The sequence below is a fragment of the Neoarius graeffei genome, chromosome 1, assembly GCF_027579695.1.
Source record: "Neoarius graeffei isolate fNeoGra1 chromosome 1, fNeoGra1.pri, whole genome shotgun sequence".
Lineage (NCBI taxonomy): Eukaryota > Metazoa > Chordata > Actinopteri > Siluriformes > Ariidae > Neoarius > Neoarius graeffei.
In genome coordinates, this window is record NC_083569.1 from 47646200 (window position 1) to 47662795 (window position 16596).

Sequence of the window (16596 nt, forward strand, 5' to 3'; positions counted from 1 at the left end):
CTATGGGCGAGAGGCGGGGTACACCCTGGACAAGTCGCCAGATCATCACAGGGATAGAGACAAACTACCATTCACACTCACATTCACACCTACGGTCAATTTAGAGGCACCAATTAACCTAACCTGCATGTCTTTGGACTGTGGGGGAAACTGGAGCACCCGGAGGAAACCCATGCAGACACGGAGAGAACATGCAAACTCCACACAGGAAGGCCCCCATTGGCCACTGGCTTGAACTCAGAACCTTCTTGCTGTGAGGCGACAGTGCTAACCACTACACCACTGTGCCGCCCCATATAAATACCACTGCCATGAAATACCTTCATGAGGAGTTCCACTGGAAATGACCAAAATAGCATGAGTAAAAGGGAATATGACATTTCATAAAACCAGATCTACCCTTCTTTATCTCCTCCTGCAGTAGACCAACAGTATTCCATTGCCTGTCACCTCAATATTCCTATGCTTAGGAGTATAGCTGGCTGGCTAGTAGCTTTGAAACGGAAATTAGAAACACAGGATTCTAACTGGTTGATTCTGATCATCACTGTAGCAGCTGGTAGCCAATAAAATATGATTAAAAAAACAAAGGGATGCTTTCATTTTACATTTGTGGTGGTTAAATATCAAATTGCAATGAATGCATTGACTCTTTATTAACATCATTATGGAAAGCAAAGCATATAATATAATAAACATATAATATACTCAGGCGGCATGGTGGTGTAGTGGTTAGCGCTGTCGCCTCACAGCAAGAAGGTCCGGGTTCGAGCCCCGTAGCCGACGGCCTTTCTGTGCGGAGTTTGCATGTTCTCCCCGTGTCCGCGTGGGTTTCCTCCGGGTGCTCCGGTTTCCCCCACAGTCCAAAGACATGCAGGTTAGGTTAACTGGTGACTCTAAATTGAGCGTAGGTGTGAATGTGAGTGTGAATGGTTGTCTGTGTCTATGTGTCAGCCCTGTGATGGCCTGGCGACTTGTCCGGGGTGTACCCCGCCTTTCGCCCGTAGTCAGCTGGGATAGGCTCCAGCTTGCCTGCGACCCTGTAGAACAGGATAAAGCGGCTACAGATAATGAGATGAGATAATATACTCACAAATATAATATAGCTGTATGTGTGTTACAGTACATTCATTTGCCACAAATAACAATTTGGACTTGTACTGAATACTTGAATACTGTATACTCTGGAGGTAGGGTAGGGGGTAGGGTTAAAACCCGGTGGGGTTCAGCTCTCCTACTCTCCAGCTCTCCCACTGCTACATTTACATTAACACATTCATAAGATGTTGAACTCAGTGGAATCGTATGAATATTTACTGTGTATAAGAAAGAAAGGTACAGATGGTAACTATTCGCTATATTAGCAATTACTTATAATATTTATATTATTTGGTCAGTAACGTTGCCAACATATGATTCAGATAGAGTAAGACAAAGACAAAATGCAGAGTAGTGTATCTGTTGTTCATACTGTACCAGCACTATGCGTTATGATGAGAGAAAAGCTGAAGTACGTGAAGGTTTTTTTTTTTATGGCTTTATCAATTTCCTCTTATAGGCTTCATCTCAACACTAGAATTCTCACGGGCGGGTTGGTATAACCAGTGCACCAATCAATCAACAGAGGGGTGGATTCTCAATGCGGCTCTGTTTGTGGAAGCCTTCATACCAGAACGGCAGAATTCCCCTCCCTGCTGTAGCATAGAACAAATTCTCAGAATGGAGGATTTCAAAACAAGTGATTTAAAAATAACTTGGGCTGACAAGAAGGACAACAGAGGAGAGACTCTGGGAATATCAATTTACAATCCATTCCACATAAATTAGATTAAATGAGAGGGAAAAAAAATGCTACTACAGTAAGCTGAATGGTTGGAATGGGATTATGACATCACCTCGTTTTCATTTGAAAATGTGGTGTGAAACCGGATTGTAAAGTGAAGGCTTAGTCTGAAAAAGCATCAGAGGGCGACCTTTACGACCTGACGAACATGCGCTATAAAATCTGACTGAAATGTTATACAACACTGTAGTTAGATGACAGAGTGAGAATCTATGTCCCTCGAATGACCTCAACTCAGAGTGAACGCAAAAGAGAGGCTGACAGGAAGGTTACCTCCAGTGGAATACATAAATCAAGAGACTTTGACAGACAGGAATAAAAAAAAAAAAAAGTAAAATTTGATGCGGTGGAGGAAAAAAGATAATGAGCTTGAATACATGAATCATTCATATACAGTTAACTGTGACAAATGTGTGTGTGTTTCTGAGTGAGAGCAGATTGAAAAAGAAAAAAAAAACAACCCCCCCCCCCCCCCCCCCCCCCCCGTGTCATTAGGATCCCAATGATAAAACACACACACACACACACACACACACTACTACCTTTCCGCTTTGGATGACCGGGTAAGACTACTGATGTCAGCACTTCTCTTTCTGTCCGTCCGTCCGTCTTTTTTGACCTTCCCATCCCCCTTCTTTACAAAAAACAAAACCCTAATCCTCACGTTACTTTTAAACCAAGAGAAAACACACTTAAGCTCATTAATATCAGTAATTATGTCAAATATGAAAGGTTACAATGCCTTTCTACCGAAATTTCTTTTTACATTTATCTCTTTTAAATGCCTCGCTTTCTCATAGGCCATCTGTTATGCAACACAAGCTTCCATAATTTATGCAGTACTGACCATGCAGAGAGAGGACGCATTTCTGAGTCTGTGTGTGTCGTGAAGGGGTGGTGGTTGTTGTGGTGGCTTTATGTTGGTCCAGACAAGGATAAGAATATCGAAAGGGGTGGTTGGGGTGGGGAGGGTGTGGGTTGGGGGATTGGATGTTTGTATGTCTTGGTCCCCACAAGAATAGAAATCTCGGGAAGGGGGTGGGATGATGATGAGGAGGACAGGATTAGCTGAGATAGTCTTGTTGAAACCAGAGTTGCGCATGAGAACTGGGATCACATGGAACGCAACAAAAAAGTCACACGGACGAGAGATTTTATGTTCTTGTGAGTCAGTGATTAGATATGAAATTCACGGGACAAACAAAGGGCACAGTCATTAATGTCATTCATGCTTAGTAACGTCCTGGTTAGGGTCATGTTGGCTTAAAAGAGGCTAATGGCAGATTGGGAAAAAAAATCTCATGTAATTATATACGGTAATCTCTGCAACTATATCTCGCTACAATGGTCACGTAGCATCTATAACATGCTTATAATACACTACACATTAAAATAAGCCTCTTACAGATTTCCCTGAACAATTAAATTCCCACAAATGACGAAGATCCTTTTACATTTTGTGACCTTAGGATTATAAGGTTGTATCTGAGTTAAAATGAATAGGGAGATTCAAATGATGGATAGTCACCTGAGTAATTAAAATGAAAAAAATATATATATATATATTTGTATTTTGAAAAGTGTGGTTTATGAGGGTGGCGTTTGTATGACCGTGTGCATGTGGGAGCATATGGCTGTTTTCCTGTCCAAGGGTAATGAATAATCTCTTATTCCTGTCCCCATGCCTATGTACGTTTGGACATCTGGCCTTGCTATGAATATTCATGCATGTGATGCATTTTTAATATGAGATTGATGGCCAGTGCTATATTTAACACAGTGGAGGAAAAACACGGCTAAAGAGAGAAAGAAAAAAGGAAAAGGGAGAGATTAATGGGGAGAGATGGAAAAAAACATGACTGAGGAAGTTTGTGTGTGTGTGTGCACGCGTGCGCAGAGAGAGAGAGAGAGAGAGAGAGAGAGAGAGAGGGAATAAGAAATAGCCTAGCTCTAAACACCTGCTTCATTTTGCCTTTCAGGAACCTGTTTCTAAAAATTGAGAGACGCTCCAGACAACCTAAAGTAACCCTGAAGCTGTGTCTAAAACCTATCCGGTCAGACATCTCTGGAAACAGCAAGTGGATGTGTCGTCTGTGTGTGTGTGTGTGTGTGTGTGTGTGTGTGTGTGTGTGTGTGTGTGTGTGTGTGTGTGTGTGAGAGAGAGAGAGAGAACATTTGTGGATGATGTGCATGTCTATGTATGAAAAGTGCATATAGTCATGTATAACATGTTGCCATTGTAGGTAAACGTCTTTTCTGATTAACCCACACGCACACTCATATCCTTCATTCATAGGCTATTTATATTCCCTCTACTATAATAACAGAAAGGCCCATCTATATCAGCTCACTTAAAATAGCCATGCTAATCAATTCAGTGCTACTGGCCAGAAAGTACATTTTCAGTAAACAATGGATGAGATTAGAATTGGCAGGTTTGGGTTCCCCCATAGGGCATTCGCCTATCATAAGGAGATCACTAGTACCAAATCCTGACGATCGATGCCACAGCCATCTGCGACTGGGAGTTGAAGAGAAAGTAATTGGCCATGCTATCTGTGTGGGAGGGATGTAATTACTCTGTCCCCTGTCAACCACATCACAGTGACACTAGCCAATCATGGGTGTCTATGAGCTCATGTATGTGGAAGAGGGCAGACAGCACGTTAGGCTTGTGTTATGCTACCCTGTGAAGTAGCATGAGCAGCAGTTCAAAAAGGTGCGATGGCTAGCTTCGTGTGTCTCAGAGGAAGCACGTATTAGCCTTCGCCTTCCCTGATTGGTGGCTGTCATGTGATAGGGGAACACTAGCTCATGGGTAGGAATTGGTACAGTAAGCAAATTGGGAGAAAATGAGATGAAAAAAAATCAATCATTCACGTTGTGGGGAATGGTCCTGAGGTGGACATATGGGTTTGCAATACTGCATTTAGGCCTTTATTTATTTATTGTGATTATTGCTAACATGGATAAGATAAGGGGCGCCACGGTGGTGTAGTGGTTCGCACTGTTGCCTCACAGCAAGAAGGTCCCGGGTTCGAGCCCAGTGGCTGGCGAGGGCCTTTCTGTGCGGAGTTTGCATGTTCTCCCCGTGTCCACGTGGGTTTCCTCCGGGTGCTCCGGTTTCCCCCACAGTCCAAAGACATGCAGGTTAGGTTAACTGGTGACTCTAAATTGACCGTAGGTGTGAATGTGAGTGTGAGTGGTTGTCTGTGTCTATGTGTCAGCCCTGTGATGACCTGGCGACTTGTCCAGGGTGTACCCCGCCTTTCGCCCGTAGTCAGCTGGGATAGGCTCCAGCTTGCCTGCGACCCTGTAGAACAGGATAAAGCGGCTACAGAGAATGGATGGATGGATATGTTGTGTTTTCCCAGCAACTTTTACCAGAAAGACTTAAACGAACAGCCAATTACAATCTGGTAAATTCTGCTCTTTTCTTTATGCTGAGCACATTTGAGTCATTTCATGTCAAGGTTAGGGTTAAAGTTAAATTTTTAATCAATTTTATGTTTGTTGGTTAACATTCAGTCACCAGCTTAAGATTTTTCAATATACAACACTGTGCAAAAGTCTTCGGCACCCTTTTTTTTTTTCACACAAACTATGTTATAGATTTCTATTTTATGACTTCTACATTATCGAGCCGGTACAAAAAACATTTTAGAGTCCAAACGTTCATTTTCCAGCACAAATTTAAATCTCATCTCATTATCTCTAGCCGCTTTATCCTGTTCTACAGGGTCGCAGGCAAGCTGGAGCTTATCCCAGCTGACTACGGGCGAAAGGCGGGGTACACCCTGGACAAGTCGCCAGGTCATCACAGGGCTGACACATAGATACAGACAACCATTCACACTCACATTCACACCTACGGTCAATTTAGAGTCACCAGTTAACCTAACCTGCATGTCTTTGGGGGAAACCGGAGCACCCGGAGGAAACCCACGCGGACACAGGGAGAACATGCAAACTCCGCACAGAAAGGCCCTCGCCGGCCACGGGGCTCGAACCCAGGACCTTCTTGCTGTGAGGCGACAGCGCTAACCACTACACCACCGTGCCGGCGCACAAATTTAAATGTTACAGAAAAAAAGTTTGTATCTGAATGGCATATTACATAACGAGAGCACTTTTCAGATTAAAAAAGAAAACCTAATGAAGGCTGCTGGGTTTTGGTGCAAAATGAAGAAGCGAGTGCGACAGTCAAAGTGTCCAGAAGAACTGTGGCTGCTTCTGTAAGATGCTCAGTAAAACCTACAACTCACTTCCTTATAAAACTGCACTCACTGTACCGGAGACCACTTTTGTTTTTTTTTTAAAGCAAAGGGTTGTCTCACAACAAATATTGACTTTGTTTAATTTATTACGGCTTACTGCTGTTTATAGCATTTTTTAAATGTTGAAACATTTCATTTCATTATTTTTTAAGCCATTTTTGGTCAACAGCACTTCTTTACATGTGCCTAAGACTTTTGCACACTACTGTATATGTATATAAGTATGGGCAGCGCAGTGGTGCAGTGGTTAGCACTGCCACCTCACAGAAAAAAGGTTCGGTGTTTGGACCTCATGACCAATTGGGGTTTTTCTTTGTTGAGTTTGCATGTTCTCCCTGTGTCTGTGTGGGTTTCTGAACATAGATGTGAATGGTTGTTCATCTATGAGTAAGAAGAACAACAAAATATCAATGGACAATAAAAAATTTCAGACATTTATCGCCCCGTCCCAGATCATTTTTGGCCATCCCTTTGCATTTACGGTTAGTGCTTTTTCTTGCTCTAACACAGCAGTTGCAAGTTACATGGCGAAATTAGCAATTAGCAAATGAGTTGTGTCTGGCAGTAAAATATGCAAGGCATGGATGAATGATCTCCCACACAAACCAACATATTATGTTAATAATGTTTCCTTATGATTCCAAGGTCCTACACTAATGAGGCTGAGCTGCTTTCACTAACATGAATTAGGGACTCGGTGCTAAGAAATAAAACTCTGCTGGCATGAGAAAGTGAGAATTTGTAGCTGAGGGATCTTGGGACTCCAAATTCAGAGCATTCCCTCCTAGTTTTGTCCTTCGGTGGACGCCTTTAGAAAGTGTCAGCTGAAAACAAATGGTTCTGTTCTTCAAAGGCTAGAAGATGATTTTTAGTGGTGGCACGAGGGAAAGGCAGGTGGGACGATGCTCTACTTTCCCCAGTATGCACTTACGGTAAAACCATTCAGTCTGGAACGTCATGTTTCACCATTTCAAATGTAGAGCAAGTCACTAACAACTAAGATGGACCCCATAGCAAGTGTGCGTTTGTGCCTAAAAGTAGGTCCAAAGTTATTCACTTCAGTAGCAAGATGATAAACAGACCACTTCAGCCACACACAAAGTCTGTGGTGGAAACAGCTGGTGAAATGGCAACAGAGCCATTAAAAACCTGCAGCATGTCGGTCAATCAGTGTATCTTTTCCTTTCCAAGTCTAACACTGTCACAACTCACGATGTATCTTATTTAAATTTGCCCTAATCCCCACTTGAGCCAAAATTGACACTGGATTCGATATTTTGCATTTTGGTAAATCAGCTGCACAGTGAATATTAAAATACGTAAATCTAAGTAAAACTAATCTATAAAAAATGCAATTGTTCATTAGTTTTAACAAAAGCTTGAAACTAAACAAATTTGTTATTAATAAACATCTCTTGCAAATTAATATTAAATAATGGCCAAATTCCTGAAAGAATGCAAACAGATATAACCGAGTTTCACTTAAAAACCGTAGTTCTGCTGCTTTGCTTGAGTATGTTGAAGATGTTGTGTGCACGGAGGTTTTTCTATCTTTGATTTATTCTCTGCTGTGAAGGTAGGCTCCTGGTTATCAGTGTACTGTCTGCTTGGTGCTGTTTAAATTACTGTTGTTGACTTTAGTATTAGCGGGCAGCACAGTAGTGTAGTGGTTAGCGCTGTCGCCTCACAGCAAGAAGGTTCTGGGTTCGAGCCCAGTGGCCGGCGAGGGCCTTTCTGTGTGGAGTTTGCATGTTCTCCCCGTGTCCGCGTGGGTTTCCTCCGGGTGCTCCGGTTTCCCCCACAGTCCAAAGACATGCAGGTTAGGTTAACTGGTGACTCTAAATTGACCGTAGGTGTGAGTGTGAATGGTTGTTTGTCTCTGTGTCAACCCTGCGATGATCTGGCGACTTGTCCAGGGTGTACCCCGCCCTCATCCATAGTCAGCTGGGATAGGCTCCAGCTTGCCTGCGACCCTGCACAGGATAAGCGGCTACAGATAATGGATGGACTTTAGTATGATTTTAACATGTATGCTGATAAAGTGGTACTTAGTTGTCACAGGTTTGTAATCACAAATGGTTTCAGGCTTCTGTATGGTAGCTTTGGTAGTGTTAGCTACACTTTCATCATCAAGCTACCTTTGCTTTGCTCCAGACTGGACTTCTGCCTTGTTAAGCACCATCTTCAGCCTTTTTCATTCAGTCTAGTATTTATTTAACCTAATTTCTTGTTGCTTTTCTTCAAACATGTGCCACACTCCAATCTGTCCTCACATCTTATAGACCCAGAAGGTATCCTCCACACAGCCTCCCAGAACCCTGACTTCATCTCAGCTTTAGCTTCCTTTCACTCTCCATTTTCTGGCAATGACCGAGACCTGGATAAGTCTAGAGAACTCAGCTATTCTGGCTGTCCTGTCGTCTGCCTATGCTTTCTCTCAGACTCCACTCCACAGGTTTGCTTTTATCCCAGAATGGCACTTTACACCCTTTGCACTGTCTCGTCTCAACACTTCATCTTTTGCATTCCATTCTGTTACTGTTATTTCTCCAACTAATTTTCATATTATTGTTATCTATTGTTCGTGACCTCCTAGGAAATGTTACTTCCTTATTATTTCGTCATTACAAACATCCTTCTTACTGTCTTTCCTTCTGAAGGCACCTCTCTAACTCTTCTCACAGACTTCAGCCTCCCTTCTGTCAAGCTTTAGGCTTCTTGCCTTCTTTCTCTCTTGTACTCTTTTGGTTTGATCTTCAATAGCTGCCCTCCAAAAAACAAGAGAGGAAATGTTCTAAACCTGGTCTTTAGTCGAACTGTCTCAGCTGTAGACATCAATGCTACCCTTTTCTACTTTTCAGATCATCACACTGTATACTTCACTCTCACCTTCACTGCCCTGCATTTATTTATCCTTGAACTGTCAGAACTATGCTGTGTGTTACATTGGTATCAGTACCCACTTGATCTACAACTCCAATTACAAAAAAGTTGGAACATTGTGATTATATACACACACACACATTATATATATATATATATATATATATATATATATATATATATATATATATATATATATATATATATATATATATTTGAAAAATATACGGTATGCTCATTGATGTCAGCAAAACGTTTCAGAAAAGTTGGGACGGGGCAACAAAAGACTGAAAAAGTTGTGTAATGCTTAAAAAAAATAAAAAATAATTTGGATAATTGGCAACAGGTCAGTAACATGGCTGGGTATAAAAAGAGCATCCCAGAGAGGCGGAGTCTCTCAGAAGTAAAGATGGGGAGGGGTTCACTGCTCTGTGAAAGACTGTGAGGGCAAACAGTGCAACAATTTAAGAATAACGTTCCTCAATGTAAAATTGCAAAGAATTTGGGGATCACATCATCTACGGCACATGATATCATTAAAAGACTCAGAGAATCTGGAGAAATCTCTGTATGCAAGAGACAAGGCTGAAAAACTGACATTGGATATTCATGATCTTCAGGTGCTCAGGAGACACTGCATTAAAAGCAGACACATGTCTGTAATGGAAATCACTGTATGGGCTCAGGAACACTTCAGAAAACCATCATCTGTGAAAACAGTTCATTACTGCATCCACTAATGCAAGGTAAAGCCAGATATAAACAATATCCAGAAACACCGCCACCTTCCCTGGGCCCGAGCTCTTTTATGATGGACTGAGGTGAAGTGGAAAACTGTCCTGTGGGCTGATGAATCAAAAGTAGAAATTCTTTTTAGAAATCATGGACACCACATCCTCCAGGCTAAAGAGGAGAGGGACCATCTGGCTTGTTAACAGTGCCCAGTTCAAAAGCCAGCATCTGTCATGGTATGATGGTGCATTAGTGCACATAACATGGGTAACTTGCACATCTAGGAAGGCATCATTAATGCTGAATGATATATACATGTTTCAGAGCAATACGCTGCCATCCAGACAAAATCTTTTTCAGGGAAGACCTTCCTTCTTTCAGCAAGACAATGCCAAACCACTTTCTGCACATATTAAAACTGCACGACTCTGTAGTAAAAGAGTCCAGGTGCTAAACTGGCCTGCCTGCAGTCCAGATCTGTCTCCCATTTAAAACATTTGGTGCATTATGAAGCGCAAAATACAACAAAGGAGAAGACCCTGAACTGTTGAGCAACTGAAATTGTATATCAGGCAAAAATGGGACAACAGTTCTCTTTCAAAACTACAGCAGTTGGTCTCCTCAGTTCCCAAGCGTTTACAGAGTGTTATTAAAAGTAGAGGTGATGCAACACGGTGGTAAACATGCCCCTGTCCCAACTTTTTTGAAACATGTTGCTGACATCAAATTCAAAATGAGCAGGCATTTTTCAAAAAACAATAAAAATTCTCAGTTTCAACACTTGATATGATGTCTTTGTGCTATTTTCAATGAAATATACTGTAGGGTTTCCATGATTTGCAAATCTTCACATTCTATTTTTATTTATAATTTACACAGTGTCCCAACTTTTTTTGGAATTGGGATTGTACACTACCCATGATTTCTAGTGGAAACCATGTCAGCCAAGAAGGTCCACATCCAATCGTATGATTGGTCACTAGATTTACAGGCATCCTTTTCCCATTTATAAATCACCTTCTAATCACACACACCCATTTGGTTCCATTCAGCACAATCACTTATATACACTGGACGGTTCAGAGTTGCTCTGAGAGTTCTTGCTCCAGCATTCATGTCAGCGATGTTACTGAGACATTGTTTACATTCTTGTATCTCTTTGGCTTTGAACCTAGCTTTGCTTAGTACATTGACATTTTTGTTTGTCTTTTTCTTTGCCTGTTTCATGACCTCTGTCTTTGAGTCATGACACTGGCTTCAGATGTGTTTTGATTGGACCAAGTTGCTTGCAAGTAGCTATTAAATAATTGCTGGCCATTATTTGTTTCAGGAATTTAAAAGTGAATGTGTAATAAAAACAAATATTTGTATAACTTATTTGTATCAAGAGCCATCATCTTTTAACTGACTGATCACTGAAAGGGCACGCTGCTGCATGCTACATATCGTAAATTAGCAGCTACTCTGTACTGTACAATTATACTTATGATGTTTTTGCATCTCATCTCATTATCTCTAGCCGCTTTATCCTGTTCTACAGGGACGCAGGCAAGCTGGAGCCTATCCCAGCTGACTACGGGCGAAAGGCGGGGTACACCCTGGACAAGTCGCCAGGTCATCACAGGGCTGACACATAGACACAGACAACCATTCACACTCACATTCACACCTACGGTCAATTTAGAGTCACCAGTTAACCTAACCTGCATGTCTTTGGACTGTGGGGGAAACCGGAGCACCCGGAGGAAACCCACGTGGACTCGGGGAGAACATGCAAACTCTGCACAGAAAGGCTCTCGCCGGCCACGGGGCTCGAACCCGGACCTTCTTGCTGTGAGGCGACAGCGCTAACCACTACACCACCGTGCCGCCCATGTTTTTGCATAATTTGTAAAAAAAAAAAATCCAAGCATTTATTCTAAAAGCAAATTAGCAAATTTTCTCCCTAATTTAGCCAATTCTCACCCATCAGGCATCCCTGTCCTATCACATGACAGCTGCCAACCAAGAAGGTGAAGACTATCACAGACCTCCTCTGAGGCCGACCGCATCTTTCCGAACTGCTGCTCATGCAACATCAGGGGGTGGCGTAACACATTCGGAGGAAAGCACTATCCACCTAATTCCACATGCATGAGCTCACAGATGCCCATGATTAGCTAGTGTTGCTGTGATTGATAGGGGAGCGAGAGTATGCCAGTCCTCCCTCCCTGACAGCACGCCAATTTACTCTCTTGCATGAAAATGAGCTCAGATGGCTGTGGCATCATTGGGATTCAAACTCGTGATCTCCACATGATCTAAGCGAACACTTTTCTGTTGGGACCTTAAATCTGTTTAAGGGTTTTTTTTTAGGCTGAACTCTTAAAATAGAAGTGAGGCTAACCCAATATAGATCAGAATTTGACAGTCATATTGTTGATCAATTAACCCCTTAAACACTCAGTGGGTGAGGCCTCACATACCTCACTCTCTTACCTACAGACCTTTCCTATTAGTTTCATTTTATTTATTGAATATTTAAATAATATTGGCTGGCGTTGAGTGGTATTTCAGATATATTCCATTCAGCTAGCATGATATTGAACGAGTCAAAGACGAATTCAATATCATGCTAGCTGAATGGAATATATCTGATATACCATGAAAAAAGCCAGCCAATATTATTATTATTATTATTATTATTATTATACATTTCTTTTGGGTGTTCACTGTGTCTTTCACTTTCAAAATTCTCTCAAAATCTTCTGTATTTAACAAAGCAAACCTGGCAGCCATGTTTGTTTCAAATTGTCACAGCTGCTTGCTAGCACGGAAGTTTTACGTCTCCGACGTGTAACGTCATGTTGTCTTGACAACCATGCAATATCGTAAATCAATGCTCATTCTCTGTTGGGTAGAGTGATGTAATATACGTAGGATAAGCGATATGATAACAATACTGCATGCTATCAAACCAAATTAATGAAACCCGCTAGAAGGGAATAGAACACGTGTTTTAACTCCATCGAAAAGGTGTCCTGTATGTATAATAATTAATAACAGTGACTAAATAATGTCCTTTAACATAAACGATGAAATGATAAGCTGGGACTAAGAGGTTAAAGTGCATATTCTGGACCAATTTCGTTTTTTTTTTTATATGAAATAATGTCCCTTTACACACTCATCCAGAAGGGTAATTTTGCACAAGGCCATCTGTCTACAGCAGAAAAAAATAAAATAACAAAACGCGTCTGGAAAAATCCCAAGGGAGTCTGGAGCCAGATTCGTGACGTTACCTGCGGAAGCACCAGCAGGCTGTGCGAGCTTTGCACGGTTTCAGTGCACAGCCTGTGTAGACCAAGCGCTCCCATTTCTCTCTCATTGTCCGGTCTTTTGGGAAACGATGAGTACTAATCCCATCAAGATTGGTGTTGCTACACCCTCCTATGATACAATCTGTTAACCATTTTAATAATTACGCGATAACGTTGAGAAATTTGCAGAAAACCACCAGGTCGTTTTCTCATAAACAAACCAGCGCTGACGTAGGATTCAGAGGGAGGCGTCCCGCACGCGACGTCACAAAAATCAATGTTTGGCGGGAAATCCAAATGCCAAGTTTTTTCAGAGGCGGACCAATTCGCCTCAAATGGCTTGATTTCAGCTGAATTTTTCTGGTATTGCGCAAGGTAAAAAAATTTCACAAAATGCAAAATGTGACAGATATTTGACCAAAGTTTAATATAAAATAGGAGAATTACATTGATCTTGCGCCTGAATTTACTCGTGATATGCACTTTAACATACCCTATGATCATTTTGATTGTATCAAGAATTCCCTGGTAAATTTTACTTTATCATCACTATCCTTCTCAGCCTTTCCTGAGCACACAGACCCACAGCTCAAAGAATTCATTCACAATACACAAGTACACAGACAGATACAGTATAGAAAAGCGCTTAGGCTGGCAAATAAAAGTTAACCTTGGCCTTTTCGAGCTGGAGCTGGGCCTGCCTCTCAGCCTCTCTGCGCAGTGCCTCTTTGTCCTCCTCTATAGACACATCTGAGTCAGACGGTCGACTGGTATATGAGTCTGCCGAACCCTGCAGAGAGACCAGAGGGACTCTTTACCATGATATCACATACAGCATCACGTACATCTCTAGATACAGCCTTATGTTTGTCTGGATTATCACAATCTTGAATGATAACGGTGCAAGTGTTTAGAAACTCAGGCCCTGGATTTACAATCTGGAGGAATACAGCGTCACATAATATCATAGACTAGAGACAAGCATCGGTGGTGGGAGTAAATATACATAGAGTATGGGTGTAAGATGTCTGAGGCAGTAGTGGAGAAGCAAAAGTGACACAGCAGCAATATATAACACAGCTTCATTAATATTTTGCACTTGAATAAATCCCCAGGAGTGTTAAAACAACTGACCTGCTGGACCTTTGTAATTTGCCATGTAGACAAGAATGATTTTTTTTACTAATAACCCAGCATGAAAGGCACCTCACTCCCTGCTCTACTCCAGAGTGCGCCACGAATATCTGCCTGTCCAATCAGTATTTGTGAAATATGTGCAGAAAAAGTACATACTTTTTTAATTTTATAAAATCTATTTTTACGTGAAAACACTTTTATATGAGTCACTGTATAATCATCCCAAAGCAGAAGAAAGTCTTCATTGTTTGGATGTTTGCTCTAAAAGCTTTATCGATAGTTTCCTCCTTTAAATAAGCAAACACTGTATGAGCACATTTCAGATTCAAAGTAAGTTAGTAGTTATTATATAGTTCATTTGAACACTAATTCATGCAATAACAGTGTGATCCAAAATAGTGTTTTGGCAAATGATGTCACTGAGGACGATGAGATGAGAATAATTGTTTCATACAGTATGCATGAATGCAAATATATTCATAAACACACACACACACTCACTCCTGTGGCAATTATGGCGCAGTCACTGCAATGCTGATTTTCAACTATAACAAGACATTCATAGTCATTTTTATATCTAAGAACACACAAGCAAAGGATTAGTAAGATAACAAGCAAAGGATTAGTAAGATAACAAGCAAAGGATTAGTAAGATAAAAATGGACGACCATAGTTAGATAGTTTACCTCGATATTATTACCAGACAAATGTGTGATTGAGTCATCATGTCAAAAATATATCTGTATTCTACACCAAACAGCCACCAAACATTAAAAACCACTAACAGAAAAAAATGGGCAAGTGTAAGGACCTGAGCGTCTTTGACAAGGGCTACATTGTGCTGGCTGGACGACTGGGTCAGAACATCTCAAAAATGGTAGGTCTTGTGGGGTATTCCTGGTATGCAGTGGTTAGTACCTACCAAAAAGTCATCCAAGGAAGGGTGACCAGCGACAGGGTCAAAGGCTAGCCCATCTGGTCCATTCCCACAGAAGAGCTACTGTAGCACAAACTTCTGAAAAAGTTAACGCTGGCTATGATGTAAAGGTGTCACGACACACATTGCATCTCAGCTTGCTGTGTATGGGGCTTCGTAGCCACAGACAGCCAGAGTGCCCATGCTGACCCCTGTCCACCGATGACAGTTGTTACAATGGACACATAAGCATCAGAACTGGACCATGGAGCAATAGAAGGTGGCCTGGTCTGATAAATCACATTTTCTTTTACGTCATGTGGATAGTCAGGTGTGTTTGTGGTGCTTATTTTTGGAACAGATGGCACCAGGATGCACTATGGACAAGCCAGTGGAGGCAGTGTGATACTCTGGGCAATGCTCTGCTGGAAAACCTTGGGTCCTGGTATGCCTGTGGGTTTTACTTTGAAATGTGCCACCTACCTAAACATTGCTGCAGACCAACTACACCCCTTCATGGTCATGGTATTCCCTAATGGCAGTGGCCTCTTTCAGAAGGATAATGTGCCCTGCCACACTGTAAAAATTATTCAGGAATGGTTTGAGGAACATGACAAAGAGTTCACGGTGTTGACCTGGCCTCCAAATTCTCCAGATCTCAATCTAATCGAGCATCTGTGGCATGTACTGGACAAACAAATCCAATCCATGGAGTTCCAACCTCACAACTTACAGGATTTAAAGGATCTGCTGCAAACATCTTGGTGCCAGATACAACAGCACACCTTCAGAGGCCTTGTGGAATCCATGTCTCAATGGGTCAGAGCTGTTATGCTGGCACAAGGGGGATCTACATAATATTAGGCAGGTGGTTTTAATGTTATGGCTGATCAGTGTCTGTTGCAAAGTTAATTTTTTTAAATACAGCATTTCTGCATTACATGGCAAAACAGAAACGCAAACAAGTTTAATTAATTGAATAATTTTAAAACCGATCAAGTGAAATTACTAGAAAGCAACACTGAAAAAAGGTGTTTATTTGCACAGAAATCCCCCCAAAAAAACAAGCAAAAACACACACACACACACACACACACATATATATATATATATATATATATATATATATATATATATATATATATATATATATATATATACACACACACACAGGTGCTTGAAAGTTTGAACCCTTTAGAATTTTCTATATTTCTGCATAAATATGACCTAAAACATCATCAGATTTTCACACAAGTCCTAAAAGTAGATAAAGAGAACCCAGTTAAACAAATGAGACAAAAATATTATACTTGGTCATTTATTTATTGAGGAAAATGATCCAATATTACATATCTGTGGGTGGCAAAAGTATGTGAACCTCTAGGATTAGCAGTTCATTTGAAGGTGAAATTAGAGTCAGGTGTTTTCAATCAATGGGATGACAATCAGGTGTGAGTGGGCACCCTGTTTTATTTAAAGAACAGGGATCTATCAAAGTCTGATCTTCAC

General features: G+C 41.3%; 1 protein-coding gene across 1 annotated transcript in view; it reads right to left on the reverse strand.

The window, feature by feature from the left end:
• cacnb2a (calcium channel, voltage-dependent, beta 2a) overlaps positions 1–16596 on the reverse strand; it is a 78260-nt gene that overhangs the window by 24062 nt on the left and 37602 nt on the right. Inside the window, exon 2 of the mRNA XM_060932826.1 lies at positions 13705–13824. Within this exon, the coding sequence (XP_060788809.1) occupies positions 13705–13824 (120 nt within the window). The remainder of the gene's footprint in view (positions 1–13704; positions 13825–16596) is intronic.